General features: G+C 44.3%; 1 protein-coding gene across 1 annotated transcript; it reads left to right on the forward strand.

Annotated features, from left to right (window-relative positions):
- The first annotated feature begins 360 nt into the window (after positions 1–360).
- LOC125293366 (chemokine-like protein TAFA-4) lies at positions 361–19,179 on the forward strand. Its single transcript, XM_048241231.1, has 7 exons — positions 361–687; positions 782–870; positions 2,885–2,966; positions 7,183–7,290; positions 15,054–15,209; positions 17,854–17,998; positions 19,173–19,179. The coding sequence occupies exons 4-7, from the start codon at positions 7,188–7,190 to the stop codon at positions 19,177–19,179; spliced, it is 411 nt and encodes a 136-aa protein (XP_048097188.1). The 5' UTR covers positions 361–687; positions 782–870; positions 2,885–2,966; positions 7,183–7,187.
- Positions 19,180–21,059: the final 1,880 nt, after the last annotated feature.

Raw genomic sequence — 21,059 nt, forward strand, 5'->3', positions numbered from 1 at the left:
TAAAACTCATTACTGGGGTCGGGGGAGGGGGCTTTCAGAGTATTTGCATTCAAATCAAGTCCAGCGGGGATGCTGAGTTATCATACACTGCAGTGTGATAAAGTGACTAGTCTACAGTTCAGCAACTTTCAACCCTCAGCAACCCCGGTTTCAGTCAGAAATTGCATCGCTCTAAATGATGTTGATTCCGTCCTCACGGCCATGCAGTGACAAGTGTAATCTCCCGCATTAATGAAAGGGATCTGCTACTGCCACGGAACAGATGGTGTCTTGATTAATTTTGATAGTGATGGGGAAAGCCGGCTTTTTGAGACAATGTCATCGACTTAGAGTCCAACAGCGAGTTTATGTCCGGGAGATCGCTCGTCCTCGCCAGGACAGACTCCGAACTTTTAGGATACCAAATCTTAACTCCAAAATCATATTACGTATAGCCTACTGTTTCCCAACTATGTTTTGCTTTTCAGTCGGGCTGCATTTTTGATCACTTTCTTGTTTGTTGCGGCCAGATCCGTGGATGAAAACAGGGGCGTGACGTGACTGGTGTCATCAGGAACACTGCAAACCCGCGGCTAAACACTCAGGGAAGTTTTGCAGCCGAAACATTCGCCCGGTAGACTATTGATTAAGTAGCTTGACCTCTCGCTGAAACGGTGTCCGCGCTACGGTGCCATCTCGTCTGAAACGGTAACACATTTTCCCGGAATATTGACAACTTATTTTCTACAATTTATAGTTTGAAAGCAAGACATAATCGAAATTGCTTTTTATTTTAATCTAGTATACTGTGAGACCATTTGAAATCGTAAGTTAAACAAACAACTGTGACCCAAAGAAGACGCTGCATTGCTTTCGTGATTCATAACAGAGGTAGGTGTTAAGTTTGACAATACGTTTAAGCTCTTCAGACCGTTATAAAGCAACTAGAGCACACGAACATCAACGAAGATTATACGCCGATGCCTGTTGTTATTTAATGTGCATTCATGAGCTGCAAAATTGATCAGGTCAACTTTAAAATGTATGTTGTGACACTGAATTATAGTGTTCTCATATCTTATAGCCTATGTTTGACTTTTCCAAAACATTTCATAGCATGCATGTAGGGATTTAAAGTGTGTCTTACTGAAGTGAAGTGTAGCCTACAGTGTGCTGTGCTGCCTGTGCACATTCATTTAAAAAAAATGTTGTTATAGGCCCACACTCGTTTTAAAATATTGTATTAGGCTACAAGATGCATAGATTGATTATTTTATTTTAATGTTTGTGTTTGTTATTCCTTAAATGTTATAGGCTACAGGGTTTAGTTTGGGTATATCACACACTGGAATCTAACAGACTAAGGACAAAGTAGCATCAATATTCTGTCTTTGTAAAATATGGACTTTTAATTCTTAAAATAATATATTATTTCAGTATGTTATCCATCTGATTTTTGGACTATTCCGTTATTGGCCTGTAGCATTACTCTTAAAGTGTCCCTGTGATGCTCTTCACACAAGATCATTTCTGCATTTCTGCAAAAGCATGATCTGCACCTGGACCTTGTCAAGGAACAGATGGTTAGAAATAAAACCAGTCGATCCTCCTGATGTCTGAGCAGAGAGGAGCATCTGCAACTCTGTGCCTGTTGGAGATGTGGGAGTTTGATCACCTATTGTCCTGTGTGTTGGAGATGTGGTAGTGTGGGTGGGGAGTGTGATCACCTATTGTCCTGTGTGTTGATGATGTGGGAGTGTGGTCACCTTGTCCTGTGTGTTGGAGATGTGGGAGTGTGATCACCTATTGTCCTGTGTGTCGGTTGTTCAAATGAAGGGGAACAGAAGGCCAGCCTTGTCCTGATTTCTCTGTAGGAATTAAGCACCAGTGTGTTTAGATCCCAGTGATGTTGTGTGAGTCCTGTGGTTTAGCGTTGGTGTGGTTTAGCAGTGGTGTGTGGTGTGGTTTAGCGGTGGTGTGGTTTAGCAGTGGTGTGTGGTGTGGTTTAGCAGTGGTGTGGTTTAGCGGTGGTGTGGTTTAGCGGTGGTGTGGTTTGGTTTAGTGTGGTGTGGTTTAAGCGTGTGTGGTTTAGCAGTGGTGTGGTTTAGCAGTGGTGGTGTGGTTTAGCGGTGGTGTGGTTTAGCAGTGGTGTGGTTTAGCGGTGGTGTGGTTTAGCAGTGGTGTGTGGTGTGGTTTAGTGGTGGTGTGGTTTAGCAGTGGTGTGGTTTAGCAGTGGTGTGTGGTGTGGTTTAGCGGTGGTGTGGTTTAGCAGTGGTGTGTGGTGTGGTTTAGCGGTGGTGTGTGGTGTGGTTTAGCAGTGGTGTGGTTTAGCGGTGGTGTGGTTTAGCAGTGGTGTGGTTTAGCGGTGGTGTGGTTTAGCAGTGGTGTGGTTTAGCGGTGGTGTGGTTTAGCGGTGGTGTGTGGTGTGGTTTAGCGGTGGTGTGGTTTAGCGGTGGTGTGTGGTGTGGTTTAGCGGTGGTGTGGTTTAGCAGTGGTGTGGTTTAGCGGTGGTGTGGTTTAGCGGTGGGTTGAATGGCTGCTTGAGAGGTCAGCTGTAGTTCATTTTTCCTTCCTACCACATGTGTCAATGGGTCATCTAAACTGATGCTTTACATGTATTTATCTTTAATGTCTCTTCACAAGCATTTTCCTAAAAGTATCATGATAATAATAACAAGCCATCTATTTCTGCTATTGTTTCCTTTTTTCAGCCAGTGGGTTTAATTAAGTGATTCATTTCAGCCACTTAGGATCAGATATGTTTAAAGGGAATGCTACGTTTGTGTAATTACATACACCATGTTAACTGTTTGATCTTCTGAGAGCACTGATGTCCGACCCCTCTGTGTCGTTTATACCACTCCGGCTTGTGTTCCGTAATCTGTGGTGGTCTTGTCCTCCCCAGGGTCTTCCTCTGAGTTGCCATGGTGACCTCACCTAGAAGCAGCCAAGCCTCACTGGATTTGGACGGGTCATAGATAAAACAGGTCAGGGACGGTTGGAATACTAGCAAACCCCTGAGACCCATTTATGGTGACTTTAATTATGACTGAACCACAGTAAAAAACAGACTATGCACAGACTATGCACGCAATCCCAACCATTCCCTATTTAAAGCATCATGATGGAGAATTTGACATCTATGCCATTGGGCATCAACATTCTGTGCCATATAAGACGGTACTACTCATTCTAAAACAGACTCAAATAATCATGATCCTACCGATCCTACGTTCTGGGAATGTTTAGGCAATGTCAAAGACTTCATTCTACGTATTATAAGTCTGTGTAACAACAGAATGAATTTGCAGCAAATGAGGCAAAAGAGCTGCGTTGTGTCTCTTATAATATGTAACATGTCATTAGACAGTGTGCACATTTTGGACTGCTTCTTATTTGTGTTACATATGCAGTCTTGTAAACAAACTAAGTTGGGTGTATAGTCCTGCTTTGTTAGACTTCTGAGCCCCTTTTGAAGATGAATGTGGCATGTTCTACTGTATTCTCCATGATCTATGAACTGGCCTCACTCACCCTGGTGTTCTACTGTATTCTCCATGATCTATGAACTGGCCTCACTCTCCCTGGTGTTCTACTGATTTTTCTTATTTCATCACACGTCAAAACACACACACACACACACATATCTGACTTTCTCCAACTTTTGCACACTTTTTATTTATTATTTTTGATTTCTCCTCCATCTACCCATGTCCTTGATTGCCTAGCCTTTCTGCCCCCCCACCCCCCACCCCACCCCACCCCCATCCCCAACACACACACTTACATCATCACTGTCATCACTTCACATACATACAGCACTCCTCTACAAACTTTGCTGCACACTGCCCCCACATACACAGCAACATTGTCTTCTGGTGGATCTCTCCAACACACATCCCTCTACATACTTACAGCACACTGCCCCCCACCTACCCACCTACACACCACACACACACACACACACAGTCACTGCTCCACTCCCTCCCCCACCACACACACATCTTCACTGTCATCACATACATACATTACATACAGTACTCTGCTTGCAATAGTAAGTCCCTGCCCCCACATACACACAGCACATTGTCTTCAGGATCTTCCAAACACACATCCTCTACATACTTACAGCACACTGCCCCCACCTACCCACACACACACACTACACACATACACACACAGTCACTGCTCCACTTCGCCCCCACACACACATCTTCACTGTCATCACTCACATACATTACATACAGTACTCTGCTTGCATAGTAAGTCCCTTGACCCCCCAACACACACACTTACATCATCACTGTCATCACTTCACATACATACAGCACACTGCTTGCTACAGTAAGCCTCCCTCTACATACTCTGTTGCACACTGCCCCCACATACACAGCACACATTGTCTTTGGATCTTCCAACACACATCCTCTACATACTTACAGCACACTGCCCCCACCTACACACTACACACTACACACACACACAGTCACTGCTCCACTCCTCCCCCACACACACACATCTTCACTGTCATCACTCACATACATTACATACAGTACCTGTTTGCAATAGTAAGTCCCTGCCCTCTACATACACAGCACATTATTTCATCAGGATCTTCTCCAACACACATCCTCTACATACTTACAGCACACTGCCCCCCCCATACACAGCACATTGTCTCATGAGGAAGCTTCTCCAACACACATATTGCACACTGCCCCTCCCCACATACACAGCACACTATCCCATCTCCCCTGTCATCCCCCAACACACACACCAAGACCCCTGGCAGTTAGCCCCTTGAGCGGATCTGCCCAAGGTTTCTTCCTTGGTAAGGGAGTTTTTCCTTGCCCCTGTTGCTCTTGGGTGCCCCTTGTTGGTGCCCCCACCCAATCCCAATCCTCCCCCACCTTTTATGCAGCCCTTGCCATTTAATCTACTAAACCCTCTTCTACTGCACTTTTACCCCCCATTAATGCACAAATAGGCTGACACCAGACATAATTTCACTGCATTTCTACTTCCAGTAACTATATGCATGTGACAATAAACTTCCTTGTATCCTTGTATCCTTGTACTGTATTCTCCATGATCTATGAACTGGCCTCACTCTCCCTGGTGTTCTACTGTATTCTCCATGATCTCCTATGAACTGGCCTCACTCTCCCGTAGGCATGGGTATCGAATATCGAGTATTGCTATGAACCGGGACTATCTTTGCGATTTTCCCGGAATCGTTCAAAAGTTTAAATTTCGATTCGATTCCCAGTCCGCCGACCGGAAGAAGAAACGGCTGAACACCAACGAAGAAGCGCATAGTTCATAGAATTAAAATTCATGGAGGTCAGACTATTTCATTCAGAAAGCAGGGTTCCCGCGGATCCTTAAAAAGTCTTAAATACAACTGAATTTTCGAAAGAGAGGTATTAAATGTGCGTATGGGACCGCCAGCGAGTGCAAGAGAGCGAGTGATGTCTCCATCCAGTTTTGTGTATTTAAAATGCAATTGTATAAATGACTAGGCTATTAGGCTACGGGAGTAGGTGTAGTGGTTGCAGAGTGAAGATGTTTTTCACGGGTTTGGTTAAAGGTGTGAAAACGGTAATAATACAGTAGGCCTATGTACAAAATAATATGCCTGACGTTTTCGTGGTGTAGCTGAGGCCAGAGAGATAGACAGGTAGCCTACGTGGAATGAGGGAGCCTATGGTAGAATGAGCGGGAGAAAGAGTTGGTAAGCCAGTTAGCGATAGGTTGGCCATATGTTCGAATTTAGGCCGGACATAGCCTATGGATTTTAAAAGCCCTGTCCGGCGTCCGGCGCAGCCTCAAGCCAGACGCTCATTTGTTGTCATTTTTGGAGTTGCGCTTGGCATCTAAAGTCTTTACTCGGACGCAGCATCGTTTCACAAACTATGGACGCGAAGACTGCTGGTCAAATTATGTGCAGTGCTTCGCAATCAGGAGGAAATACTGTATATGTTAAGTTGATCTGTTTGCATCTTTCCAGCACGTGTTGCTGGCCTAGCCTAGGGAAGAAAATATCTGTCTAAGTTATAATAATAGCCTACCTGTAATATCTGATAGCAGCTTGCTTGCCAGCGTTTCCCAGTAGGCTAGGCCTACTTCGCAAAAGTTGTGAAATATAACCGCATATTTTTTGAATGTCGGCGACTGCTACATAAAAAAATAAATACGAGCGTTCATAATACATACGTGCTTGAGATGAAACCAGCAGTTTTCAGCAGGATCATGCGAGGAGGACCTGTCTCTTAATTAATTTAAAACAAGTCAGTGGTTTTACAATGTTTCAGTCAAGCTTTGGTTGGTTTAGATACAACTGGTATGCAAAATGTAAAGTAGTGGATTAACTTTAATTTGCTGTGCTGAATATTGGACAATAGATACACATAGTAAATTATATAAAGTAGGCTTATTAAAATATGTAAATAGCTTAGTCTACCTTTGAAAAAAAAAATATTGAAGGGAATCCAGTCCAGTGCACATGTCTTTGGCAAGTAGCCCTAGCTACTACAGACACAGGTGAAGAAGAACAGTCAGCCTCAGCAGTAAGCAAAACCAAATATGTACAGCCAGCTTCAAAAGCAAGCAGCCCAGACCCTAAAATTGGGCATTTATAGCTTTGAAGGTAATTCACACACAATTATTTTTCTTTCGCCAAAATATATTTGGTAACTTCTGTAGACATCCAAAATGGGGTGGGGGTTAAAATTAGTAGGAAAAAAAAAACTATTGCATAAACAGTCATATATATCTTTTTGTCGTGGTATAGTCTTAAGTTTCATTTAGATGTCTTGAAAAGGTCTTAAAAGTCTTTACATTTGCACTTGAAAAATGTGCAGATACCATGAGAAAGACCGTTGGTTAGCTAGCTCATTTAAAATATCCTAAACTTTTTTTGACCCTGCCTCTTAAAAAAACGGAATCAAGAATCGTTAGGAACCGGAATCGAAATAAGAAATCGGAATTGGAATCGGAATCGTTCAAATTGAAACGATACCCAACCCTACTGCCCTGGTGTTCTACTGTATTCCCCATAATCTCCTATGAACTGGCCTCACTCTCCCTGGTGTTCTACTGTATGTACCATGATCTCCTATGAACTGGCCTCACTCTCCCTGGTGTTCTACTGTATGTACCATGATCTCCTATGAACTGGCCTCACTCTCCCTGGTCCAGCAGGCAGGATGAAGACGAGGCTGCTGGGGGCGGGCCTGCTGCTCACCTGTTCTCTGGTCCTCTTCGCTACGCCAGTGTCCACCGGCAACCGCAGTGCCGTGGGAGCATCAGGTGAGCCCCGTGCAGCCGAGCCACACCAGTCAACCCCCTCTGGCCTCGTTAGACTGGGCGGCCTCTAAAGAGCTAAAGCATACGCCCCCGGGGGACAGAGGAATCAGACGAAGGGTCATTAGGGCCAAATGAGCGTTTGTGGCTCTTAACATGAGAAACACTATTAGGTTAGCAATGGGTAGCACTTAAAGAATTAACTACTGGCCAATATAGGAAATGTGTATATACAGGAAGTAACACACACCTAAACACTATTAACAAAGTGCTGACTTCTGGTGATGAGAAACAAGAAGAAAATGTTGCACACTCCAAATTTGTATTTGTTACGAATACATCAGGAAATTAATGCATCAGGAGAGGCATCAAAGCTTCTTCAAATCAAATAATAATATTATGAACTGGTAGAACAGGATTTGGACTTTGGAAACCTAAAGCTTCTTCAAATCAAATAATAATGTTATGAACTGGTAGAACAGGATTTGGGAACGACCTTGAGGAGGGCAAAGTCAGAGGCACCAACAAGGAGGAAGTGAGTGCTGAGAGAGTGAGAGAGAGAGAGAGAGAGAGAGAGTGTGTCTCAGAGCACCAGAGAGGAAGTATAAAAAGAAGACTTTGGAAGAGCTTCCAGCCTCGTGGAGACTCTGGCTATATGTGTTTTAGAGGCGTAGTGGAAGTCTGCGTGTCCCTGCATGGCCCTCTGGGACCTTTGCGTGTTTCCAGGAAAAAAACATGTTTGTCCTTGCAACGAGGAGACTGTTTCTTCTCAACCAGTTTCCTGGGGAACTTTGCAAATGGACCCGGATGGATCATTATTGTTTTTCAGTGAAGTTGATGGAAAGAATTTAGAGAATTAATCATTTAAAAAGCATTAAGAAAATTGTGTGAACTTTGAATGCGGAAAGATGTGAAATCATGAAATATTTTTAAGGTTAAAAATGAAAGTAAAACGTAGTTCAATATCAAAGAAGATTTTCAAAGTCTCTGCTGCTCACGGTGGTTTAGAAACTAAATTAAACTAAACATTAAAAATGAATATCTATTGAAACATTAAAAATGAATATCTAGTGAAATATTAAAAATGAATATCTATTGAAACATTAAAAATGAATATGTATCTCAGCATGCACACGGATGACTATGATCCCAAGTGTAACCTTTAGAACCAAGATTTCTCTTGAGTTTAAAGTGTTTGTATTAAGCATCTGTATTGATTTGAGTTTTTAGTTTTTTTGGACGTGGTCGTGGGGTCACCTCTACAAATGCAGTCATTTGCACTGTGCATAAACATAATGCATAATGATCCTTAGGTCCATAAACAAAATGCATAATGATCCTCAGGTGAATGGCCGTGTATTGTCTCTAAAAGTAAGTATTCCAACTTTGGAAACATTTTGTTAGTGGCTAAAAATGGACAATGTTGATCAAGAAACATGTTGACAAGTACATGATTTTTTTGGTGTTGAAGTGGTATTAGTTGCATCTGTTGTTCCTGCATGATTGTTTTGGTGTTGAAGTGGTATTAGTTGCATCTGTTGTTCCTGCATGATTGTTTTGGTGTTGAAGTGGTATTAGTTGCATCTGTTGTTCCTGCATGAGCTCAGGGTCGGGTTACCATTACAGACGTGGAAGTCAAATGAGAGGATGGGAATGCTGCTGTGCTGTGCTGTCTAAATTCCAGCGTGTACCCTGCTGATGAGAAGCCGTCTAATAGTGCACTGGATCATCATATTAGGATGATGTGTGCCAGGAAATGCATGCTTAGGCCATCCTTAAAAATATTTTCGTTTGCCGTAACCCGACCGACCCTGTCAATTTAGAACCGACCCAAATATTATTTTTTTCCCCTTTTAGTCCGACCGACTTGCCGGTTGTAAACTTGCGTTAATACCGACCGATTGTTTTTTTTTACTCTAAACAACCAATACAAATGCAATAAAATAATAGTTCTTTTAGTAGGCCCAAGTATTGTGAATATAAATTACCTACATGCAAACGTGGCTCACTTAAAAAAAAAAACCTGTGGCGTCATCTCTACACCATTGGTTTTACGCATGTCACTTCGTTTCATTCACACAAACTGATAACGCTGTTACGAAGTTCTGGAAGAACTGTGGCCAGATCTTTTCTCATCCCTTCTCCCCTAGTCTAGCGGTGACCGTGTCGGAGTATTGAAATTGGTTGTGGTCTATTCAGCATTTCTCAAAATATGGGTCCACAACATGGAGACTGCTGGTCCGCGGAGTCGTGGAGTGAAATTAGGCCCGGTGCTTCATCTGATAATTTGCTGCGCAGTTGATCAAGAAACCGCGGATCGACGAAAAAAGAAAACGTTTCTGCTATCGATGTCATTAAACATGGAGCCCTACAATTAAGTGGTGGTATGAGCATTCATTCAATGAAACTAATCGATAACGTTGGTATCAAAGCTCCGCTTCAACCTGTTGGAAGGCTATTTATTTATTTATTTAACGAAACTTAATAGAACGACGTTGTTTTTTGGAACTTCCTTAGAAACAGAGCAGAGACTGTATAATACACTGTATAGCATTGAGTATTGTATAGTCAAATTTCAATATAACGTGGCCAAGAGCTATTGTAGCCTTCTTTCTGGATACATGTAGATGAGTAGATGACCCAAAAGTCTGCCATGACCGGGCCTCAGGTCAAAGAAGTTTGAGAAAGGCTGGTCTATATAACCTGCATCAGAATGAGGTTTGCAATGGTGCGCCTGAAGGCACGGGTTGAAGACCCAGTCAGTTACGTCACGATATGCACATTTGTGTAAATTCATTCCTAGGTAATCACCATGACCAAAATTGAACTTTTTTTTTTACTTTGAATCTTGAAAAAAAAAAAATATTTACCTACCTACCGACCCATTTTTATTTTTTTTTGGCTGTTACTGCAAACAAAAATATTTTTAAGGATGGCCTTATTTGCCTATTATTTGCCTACAGAGCTAGTGCGGAGCGCGAGCAAGCGAGGAGCGGGATATTCACACCGCTCAGCTCCGCACTAGCTCTGTTTGCTTATAACAAGACATGTTTGCACTTGATTTAAGACTTGATTTTTTTGACCTTGTGAAAATCTTCTTGTTCTATTGGCAAATCTTGCAAGTGAAAGTTTCTTGTTTTGTGGAAATACTAAAAAATAAATAAGCAAAATTACCTGGATCTGGAAGATTTTCAGTTTGGTTCCTAAACAAGACTAAGACCTGCTAATTCTACTTTCATGTTAATTGGAGTTTCATTGACTCCTAAAGTAATGAAAGCCATACGGAGGGTGCCCACAGGTCATGATTCCCATAGAGGGTCTGTGTCTCACCCAGTAGGGAGTCATTCCAGGCAGCTTTGCATATACCAATTAGCCACAGCTAGTGTCATCAAAGAAGCTCTGCATGTGCTGTAAGGCAGTCTTTCCCCATGTGACCTTACCGATCCACTAGGCTATTTATTTATTCATTTGATTTGTTAGGGAACATGTACAATTTTTAACATAAATTTTGCCATTTGATGCATTGTACCAGAGTTGAACGTGAACGCGTAAAAGTAAGGGCCAGGGGAAGGGATAAGAGAGAGAAATGGGATTCAGCCTTAGATTAATTTACATCTGCAGCCTGCTCTGCTGTGATTTTCACTTGCCTCAGAATCCTTCATTTAAACAGCTAGGACCGGAGGGGCTCTCAAGCACTTGAGTGGCAGTGAAGGCTAAGGTTCTTGTACACTGCCCCGACACACACCAACAGTTGGGTCACTGTGCACTGTCTGTTGGTTTTTGTTGATGAATTGTTTGAATTTGACACGTTTGACAAGAATGTTGGGGTTTGTTGGCCATTGTCTGGGCAGTCTGTACCAAAGATTCTAGAACAGAGCTCGAGAATCTTTGGTATAAGTAAGTATAGTATTACCCAGGGGGCAAAGGGGGTTTAGCAGAGTTTTGCATAGTCTAGTTACAGTAGAACCTGAATAACAACATTATAAATATAAGTATATCTTTTGATCCCGTGAGGGAAATTTGGTCTCTGCATTTATCCCAATCTGTAAATTAGTGAAACACACTCAGCACACAGTGTACACACAGTGAGCTGCCTGCAACAACAGCGGCGCTCGGGGAGCAGTGAGGGGTTAGGTGCCTTGCTCAAGGGCACTTCAGCCGTGCCTACTGGTCGGGGTTCGAACCGGCAACCCTCCGGTTACAAGTACGAAGTGCTAACCAGTAGGCCACGGCTGCCCCCAACACCTTTAGAATGTTGGGGTTTGTACACCTTTAGAATGTTGGGGTTTGTACACCTTTAGAATGTTGGGGTTTGTCGGCCATTGTCTGGGCAGTGTGCAAGCACCTCTGATACGTGGGGCTGAATGTGAATGCTGAATGTGAATGTCTATGGGGCTAAGCAGATGCTGTAGCCTATTCTGTAGTGTGTCTTTAAGCCACATGGTGGCTCTCTCACCCCAGTTATCACATGACTGACCAGCACAAGAACAAGAGGACACATCTGGTCATCATTTGTTAGTCTTCAGTTTGATGCCATACCAACAACATTCCCTTAATGTTTCTAAAAACTACTACTTTGTTTCAAATAATTGTATTGCAAAGCAAAGTTAGCGTTGTATTGGATCCACTACATTTGGGTGCATGTCAATTATTTCTTGGAAGCCTGACATACCAGCTGTAATGACGGTATAGCTAACTATAGTGGCCTATGGACTGCTCTTAATGACAGTATAGCTCATTATATTGTCCTATGTACTGCTCTGTAATCACATAGCTCACTATAGTGGCCTATGGACTGCTCTTAATGACCGTATAGCTCACTATGGTGGCCTATGGACTGCTCTTAATGACATAGCTCACTATATTGTCCTATGGACTGCTCTGTAATCACATAGCTCACTAAAGTGGCCTATGGACTGCTCTTAATGACAGTATAGCTCACTATAGTGGCCTATGGACTGCTCTTAATGACAGTATAGCTCATTATAAATGAGTGTTTTTCATTTAAAGGTTCGACTTAATGCTTATTCAGTAGACTGTTTAGTGTTCTCCACAATTCCAGACTTTCATATCACATGCTTGTATACATGGAAAGCAAAACAAGCTATAGTGACATATGTCTGTGTCGGGACGATTGAAACAAGTATTTCAATCGTCCCGGCAGGCTGTAACCATGTATTTTAAGTAAATGCACAAATATCTGTGTTTAAACAGTCATTTATGGAGGTAAGGCATGGAAAAACAGTTTTAGGAAGATGAAAATATATTTGGCCGACCAGGTAGGGGGTCGAGTTTTCCCATGTTATCCATGGAGACTGACGGCCTGTGTGTTGGTAAGGGTACTTATTTGGATGTGCCGTGGCCTAACCCAGGGATTCCCAAACTTTTCCACGACAAGGCCCCCCAAATACCACTAGGTTCTGGCCAAGGACCCCCTTGATGTGTTATTAAACCCATCGACAACACTACGGCAAATGTAAAAATACATTAAGCTAATCCTAATAATTATTTTAGCCACAAACACATTGCGATGGAGCATACAGTGTGTAGAAATTGCATTTGGGGCTTTCTGCTGTATGAGAGCTATCACTCTACTATTATTCCCAGTCATTATCATGGGACATATAATGTTCAGATATGCCTCACATTATTATAATGTCATTGTATAACAACCCTCATAGTAATAATAATAATAATATAATAATACTAATGCATTTTATTTATGGGCGCCTTTCTGAACACTCAAGGTCACCTTACAAAATCAACAATAAAACATTCAATCCATTAAACAAGCAATCAGAGAAAACAAGCAATAAAATAACAAGATAATACTATTAATAAAAAAGAGCAAAAGAAAAAAATAAAGAGAGTAGGCCTGTCTGAAAAGAGGAGTTTTTAGGTGAGATTTGAAAGTGGTTATGGACGTGGAGTGTTGAATGTAGTGGGGCAAAGAGTTCCAGAGGTGGGGGTCTGAGTGACTGAAAGCTCTAGACCCCATGGTAACCAGAGGTGGGGGGCTGAGTGACTGAAAGCTCTAGACCCCATGGTGAACCAGACGAGCAGGTGGGAGGATGAGCTGGATGGAGGAAGAAGATCTGGTGAGAACGGATGGGTGTCTTGATATGGAGGAGCTCAGTAAGATACTGAGGAGCAAGATTGTTAATAGCTTTAAATGTAAGGAGGAGGATCTTGTAAATTATGCGGTATTTGAAGGGGAGCCAATGAAGTTGCTGCAGGACAGGTGTTATGTGACTGATGGAGGGGGTTCTGGTAATGATGCGGGCAGACCAGTTGTAGTGTATGGATAGATTTGTCAGGTAAACCATAGAGGAGAGAGTTGCAGTAGTCTAGGCGGGAGGTGACCAGGGTGTGAACCAGAATTTCAGCACTGCTGGGGGAGAGAGATGGGCACAAGCGAGAGATATTACGTAGATGGAAATATGCCGACCGAGTGATGTCATTGATGTGGGACTGGAATGACAAAGTGCTATCTAGGATGACACCCAGACTCTTAACCTGGGGGGAGGGGGACACAGATGAATTGTCGATGGAGATGGAGAAGTCATTTATTTTAGAGAGGATGGATTTGGTGCCAATAAGGAGGAGTTCAGTTTTGTCACTGTTGAGCTTGAGAAAGTTTAGGGAAAACCAGGATCTGATTTCCTGAAGACAGTTGGATAGAGAGATGGGAGGGAGGGATGTAGTGGGTTTAGTGGATAGGTAGAGCTGGGTGTCATCTGCATAGCAATGGAACTGAATGTTATGTTTACGGAAAATATGGCCAAGAGGGAGAAGGTAGATAATGAACAGAAGGGGTCCAAGGACAGAACCTTGGGGAACACCAGAGGAGAGGGGGGAAGAGTGGGATCTGAAAGTTTTGAGTTGGACAAACTGAGTACGGCCAGAAAGATATGATTTAAACCAGTGCAGGGGTGTATCAGATAATCCAAGGGAGGCTAGTCGGTCAATGAGAATGGTGTGGGAAATGGTGTCAAAAGCCGCACTCAGGTCCAGGAGGATGAGAATAGTTAAGAGTCCAGAGTCTGCAGCCGTGAGGAGGTCATTGGTTATCTTAACAAGAGCTGTTTCAGTGCTATGGAGGGGACGGAAACCTGATTGGAACTGTTCATAAAGACTATTGTGGGAGAGGTGGTCATGAATCTGAGAAGCAACTGTTTTTTCCAGGATTTTTGAAAGGAAGGGGAGGTTGGAAATTGGGCGGAGATTGTTGAAGTTGCTGGGGTCAGCTCCAGGTTTCTTGAGAATGGGGGTTATTGCAGCTGATTTGAGGGGTGACGGAACAATACCAGAGATATAGTATATTTTAAATGTTTCAAATGTATTTATTTCTTGCTTTTATTTTTCCCTCCAACTTGCTGAGGCCCCCACTTTGAAAACCACTGGACTAACCCACGTAAAAACCTAGTGAAACAACATTTTCAACAATAGAAACATGATATGAATGGGAAAGCTTATTGTTCTAGCTATAAAAATGCCAGAATCATCCACAGGGCATGATATTTCAAAAAACGCTTCATACACGCTTCACGGTGATGGCAATGAGTTGTTAATAGACATGCACAAAGACGTATAGCCCTAAAATAACACCTTTTGGGAGTACCATTCATGATATGTAGTAAAATTTTGAAGTTATGGGAAGTTTATTTGGCTTGTGTGTGCGTATATGTGTGTCTGAATATGTGTGTGTGCGTGCGTGTGACCGTGCATGTATGTGTGTCTGAATGTGTGTGTGTGTGTGTGTGTGTCAGGTCTGTCCAAGGTGAAACCCGGGACCTGTGAGGTGGTGGCCGCCCACCGCTGCTGCAACAGGAACAAGATCGAGGAACGCTCGCAGACCGTCAAGTGCTCCTGCCTACCTGGCCAAGTGGCAGGGACCACACTCGCCCAGCCCTCCTGCGTGGAAGGTACCTACTGGGAGTTTAGTCCCTTATCTCATCTGGTCTTATCTCATCTGGTCTTATCTCATCTGATCTGATCTTATCTCATCTGGTCTTATCTCATCTGATCTCATCTGATCTGATCTTATCTCATCTTATCTGATCGCCTCTGAACTCCTATTCCTCACTCGTCTGTAATAATATCAACATTGACGGAGGTAAATCACGTTATCTATTTACAACATTGACGGAGGTAAATCACGCTATCTATTTACAACATTGACAGAGGTAAATCACGTTATCTATTTACAACATTGACGGAGGTAAATCACCTTATCTATTTACAACATTGACGGAGGTAAATCACCTTATCTATTTACATGGCCAGATAGGGATTTGGAAATCAATGCTTCAAGAGGAAGAGTTCTTTAGTTTTAGTTTAATAGATTATTCAGTTTTTGTCTACTTGACCGGCTCCTGTCAGAAATGTCCAGGAGGGGGCAGGATTGCCCCACAAGTTAGAGCATGCATTCAAATGAATCCATGGTTTATCTTGCAAAGAAATATTTTTCTCTCAGTGTTTTGCAATTAGTTAGAATATGGATTTTGATTATATAATCATGTATATAGTGTATCTGAATATGGATTTTGATTATATAATCATGTATATAGTGTATCTGAATATTGAGAGTGTTTGGCGCGTTTGGCGGTGAACAGCCATCCACATCCCAGTGTTCCAAAATGGCCAGGCTGACTTGAAACAGCAGTGTTGTTGTTGTGTGACTTCAGTCATCTTTTCTCCCATATTCTGTTTGTTTTCTCTCGCTCTCCCTGGAGCTCGCGTGCTGTCCACGGCTGTCAGAAGAGAGCTTGCGTCACTCACTCCATAAAGAATTTGTTGGGCACTATCTCTGCCTCGTTCACAACCTGCTAGGGAACAACTCTGACACGGCTTTGTACCTCAGAGTGCATTGTTGAACTTCAGCAGGACTCTCCCACATGCACAAGGCTTTTCCCCGACTGGTCGTCTTGTCCGTTGTGCCTCTCAACATGCATTTGTGTCACTCTCGTCATCGGGCTACATCAGTCCCCACTCCTCTCCAAGGTCCAGTAGCCTTAATGGACTGTACTTGATGGAAGCACTGCGACTCTACTTTGTAGAAGATATTGACTATTCATGACCATTTCAGCAGTGTGTGTGTGTGTGTGTGTGTGTGTGTGTGTGTGTGTGTGTTTCTTCATCCTCTCTTTAATGTGCACTGTAATGGAGATTTGCACTGCTGCTCTTGCCACCCGTGTGCCTGTGACGGTTAGTTTGGTTCTCTTGGAGCATTCCGTTTCATCCTCTTAGTCAAGCTGCTCTAGATGGAGGAAGAGAAAGCAGCGGTCTCCGGACAGCTCCTCGGAGGCGGCGAGTTCAAGCCCCACTTCTCCACCACAGGCTCTGGTGCTCGCTACTCAGTGCCCCTCCTCTCCTCTCCTCTCCTCTCCCCTCCTGTCCTCTTTCTTCCACTCCTCTCCTCCCCTCCACTCCTCCCCTCCTCTCCTCTCCTCTCCCCTCCTCTCTCTCCTCTTCTCTCTCCTTTTCTCCTCTCCTCTCTCTCCTCTCCCCTCCACTCCTCTCCTCTCCCCTCCACTCCTCCCCTCCTCTCTCTCCTCTTCTCTCTCCTTTTCTCCTCCTCCCCTCCACTCCTCCTCTCCTCTCTCTCCTCTTCTCTCTCCTTTTCTCCTCCTCCTCTCCTCTCCTCCACTCCTCCCTCCTCCTCTCCTCTCCTCTCCTCCTCCTCTCCTCTCTCTCCTCTTCTCTCTCCCTCCTCTCCTCCTCTTCTCTCTCCTCCTCTCCACTCCTCCCCTCCACTCCTCTCCTCTCCTCCTCTCCTCTTCGCTCTCCTCCCCTCCTCCTCCTCCTCTCCTCTCCTCTTCTCTCTCCTTTTCTCCTCTCCTCTCTCTCCTCTCCCCCTCCTCTCCTCTCCCCTCCACTCCTCCTCTCCTCTCTCTCCTTTTCTCCTCTCCTCTCTCTCCTCCCCTCCTCTCCTCTCCTCCCCTCCTCTCCCTCCCTCCCTCTCCTCTCCTCCCTCCTCTCCTCCTCTCCTCTTCTCTCTCCTTTTCTCCTCTCCTCTCTCTCTCCTCTCCTCTCCTCTCCTCTCTCTCTCTCTCTCCCCTCCCTCCTCTCCTCTCCTCTCCTCCTCTCCACTCCTCTCCTCCTCTTCTCTCCTCCTCTCCTCTTCTCTCCTCCTCTCCTCCACTCCTCCACTCCTCTCTGCATGCGTGCCTTTTTTGTTTTTAGATGTAAGCATGTAAGCCTTCCCGTGTGATTAGGTTGCGGCTAGTTGAGCGGAGCTCAGGACTACTGAGATGCCGGCCGTGGGGATTTGTCCGCCGGGCTGTTTGGGCGGTTTAGCCTGCCGTTTGGCGGGTCAGTGCGCCTCTACAATGTTCTATTTCAGGGGGAAATGATTCTGCCCGTTACCATGACCCTGCGAGGCGTGTGCCCATGGACAGGGCAGGGGTCAGTGCCATAGATCTTCCAAGGAGTGGGGGTTGGAGTGGGTGGAGGAGTGGGGGTTGGAGTGGTACAGGTCCAGTACGAGTGCGCTAGAGGCAGAGCCGGAAGGGGAGCGGGCAGTGGAGGCTAAACGCTTGACTGTGTTCCCCCGTGTCCCGTGTCCAGCCTCCATCGTGCGTCAGAAGTGGTGGTGCAAGATGAGACCCTGTCTGGATGGCGAGGAGTGTCGCGTGCTGCCCGATCTCACCGGCTGGTCCTGCATCTTTGGGAACAAGGTCAAAACCACCAAGGTGAGACACCCTCCCCTCCTGCCCCACCCCCTTCTGCCCCACCCCACCCCTCCCCTCCTGCCCCACCCCTTCTGCCCCACCCCACCCCTCCCCTCCTGCCTCCAACTCAGGGGCCTTTTAATTGGAACGAGGCAACAGTGTGGACACATTGTAATTATCTAGTGTGCATGGATGTGGATGTAGCACAAGGATTCCAATGCTAGCAAATGGGCACCACACAGTAGTTTGCAAGTTTTGGGGGCTTGGTTGTGTAAACAGCATCTCTGTTGAAGTTTAACGTATTATCTAACACAGTTGGACAATGCTGAAATGGCTGATTCCAGAGCGTATGGGAATCCTAGATAGCATTTCTAAGGTCTAGTCCACCGCGTCTGAAACCCGATCTTTTTTTTTTCCTCCGTCTTCCCTGGAACCGTATCAAGAATATTTGCGTCCAAACGGATCCATCTCAACCGACTCAACACGTTACTTCATACCCCAGGCCTATAGGTGGCACTGTGTCTTTACAGAAATTCACCAAAACTTGCAAAACTTGCGCTTAAAAAAACAGACAGAATAGGCTCTGGTTAAATGGCTAGTGCAAGGAAAACCAGAATTGTTTTGTGTGGACTGATGGTGAACTGTCAACTGTAGCCAACTGTAAAACTAATAAACTTTATTTTACGGTTTGTGAAGGTGCAGTCCGTCCCTTTATTTGGCCTAACGCCAGGTAGGCCTACTAATCACCTTTACTTTCTTTGGTTCTAGGATAGTCCGTGATTCACATTAGTTTTGGCTATCACCGCAATTAGGCTACTAAACGCAAGGCTTACCCAAGTTCTAGGCTATTCTGTCGCCACCAAGTCATAAAGCTATCGCGCTGCGCCTTTCAGTTGTGGTGATATTTATCTTACGGAAAGTGTAATTGTAGGTAATGTGGGTGTATGATTACTAGTATTGTTAGGCAATACTATAAGTGCAAGTCCAGGGCAGCTGAGGTGTGGCGATGACATCATCGATACACCAAGCAGGATGTGCAGTTTCGCTGTCTAAACGAACTCAAACGGACTCACGGTTTCAGATTTCTCCCACTCTGGGACCAGGTTTTCAGAAAAGTCGGTTTAGGGCAGTGCGTTTACAGGATTCGTTTGGACGCTCGGCCAAGACGAAGCAAAACCTCTGCGTTTAACCTAAAAAGCGTCTCCGTGTGGACAGGCCCTAAGAGCATCTGTTTTACTAATAGGCATCACACGCACAGACACACACACACACACACACACACACACACACACACACGCGGCACTTAGCCTTGGAATTTCACAAAAGCGGAGTCTAGAGAGGAACTCAGGAGTGCAAATTGTTTCCCAGAATCCCTGGGGTTTCAGCAATCAGGTGCTAATCTGGTGCTAATCTGGGAGATTAGAGTTAGAGGTAATGCAAGTCCTACTGCAAAACCTGACTGGGAACTGAGATACATGCGAGTGGTTCCATAACTCTACACAAATCACAGAGCAATATTTCATTTTTTAATTAATGCATTTCCATGTGTGACTTCTATTTTAGGAATTGACACCTGAGTATTAGACTGCTATGAGCTTGGACGAGGGATCTTGGGATCTCTTCCCTGTATGTGCTCCTCGATAGTTTAGCAGTTATGTAGTTTAGCATTTATCTATATATTCAATCCTCTATAGTTTGCATTTATCTATATATTCAGTCCAATTATCACATATCAGCCCTCTTGCGCATTTGAGGTGTCGCTTAATATGTTTCATGTTCATAATGGTAAAAACAGGAATGTTTAAATAACCCTTAAGGATATATTGTGCAGTGTATTTATGAGAATACACACCCTTCTGTTTGCAATTGGTCTCCTGATGGTAATCAGTAGTAATGTTTAAAGGAAGTAATCTGTTTTAAAGTTTTACAAAAAGCGGTCAGATCTTGTGTAAAAACACTAGACCTGAAGAAGGAACCCACTGACTTCCTTGTTGAAGAAAGGAACCCTTTTTATTCTTTATGCACACATGGCTACTTCCATGTCTACCGACACCATCATAGAGGCGTATTAGGAATATGACCATAGGCTACTTGTGCACCATCATAAAGAGGCGTATTAGGAATATGACCATAGGCTACTTGTGCACCATCATAAAGAGGCGTATTAGGAATATGACCATAGGCTACTTATGCACCATCATAAAGAGGCGTAATAGGAAAATGACCATAGGCTACTTGTGCACCATCATAAAGAGGCGTATTAGGAATATGACCATAGGCTACTTGTGCACCATCATAAAGAGCCGTATTAGGAATATGACCATAGGCTACTTGTGCTCGCACACTGCAAAGACACCATCATACAAATGGCTTCCTGTCATAATGGACATTATTTGAATAGGTCATTAGTCTGACCCTATGTGGCAGCTGCAGACGATGGCCTTTTTATCCTTCAGAAAGTGATGGCTGTTCAGGGAGCGCTGCTTTGATGGGACATGTGGAGAATGAGGGAGCGAGCGAACGCTCTCTTACCGTGAGGTGTGTGTGTGAGGGAGCGAGCGCTCTCTTACCGTGAGGTGTGTGTGTGTGTGTGTGTGTGTGTGTGTGAGGGAGCGAGCACTCTCTTACCGTGAGGTGTGTGTGTGTGTGTGTGTGTGTGTGAGGGCGAGCGCTCTCTTACCGTGAGTTGTGTGTGTGTGTGTGTGTGTGTGTGTGTGTGTAAGGGAGCGAGCGCTCTCTTACCGTGAGGCCTGTCCACACATGTCAGAGGGAATCGCAGTGCGGTGACAGGCAGCACAGTGACTGCTCCTGCAGGCCACAGAGCCCTGATCTCATGGATAGCCCAAGGTTGTGTGTGTGTGTGTGAGAGAGAGTGTGTGTGTGTGTGTGTGTGTGTGTGAAAAAGAGTGTGTGTGTTGAGAGAATGTGTTGTGTGTGTGTGTGTGAGAGAGGGGAGAGAAAAAAAAGTGTGTGTAGAGAGAAGAGAGAGAGAGAGAGAGAGAGAGAGAGAGTTTGTGTGTGTGTGAGAGAGAGTGTGTGTGTGTGTGTGTGAGAGAGAAAGTGTGTGTGTGTGTGTGTGTGTGTGTGTGTGTGTGTGTGTGT

The sequence above is a fragment of the Alosa alosa genome, chromosome 4 (assembly GCF_017589495.1).
Source record: "Alosa alosa isolate M-15738 ecotype Scorff River chromosome 4, AALO_Geno_1.1, whole genome shotgun sequence".
In the NCBI taxonomy this organism is placed as follows: Eukaryota; Metazoa; Chordata; class Actinopteri; order Clupeiformes; family Clupeidae; genus Alosa; species Alosa alosa.

Excerpts from the sequence above, each read along its gene's own strand:
- LOC125293366 (XM_048241231.1), top strand. The coding sequence starts at position 7,188 with ATGAAGACGAGGCTGCTGGGGGCGGGCCTGCTGCTCACCTGTTCTCTG. Across the intron at positions 7,291-15,053 it reads CAGTGCCGTGGGAGCATCAG|GTCTGTCCAAGGTGAAACCC; the intron begins GTGAGCCCCGTG and ends TGTGTGTGTCAG. Across the intron at positions 15,210-17,853 it reads CCAGCCCTCCTGCGTGGAAG|CCTCCATCGTGCGTCAGAAG; the intron begins GTACCTACTGGG and ends TCCCGTGTCCAG.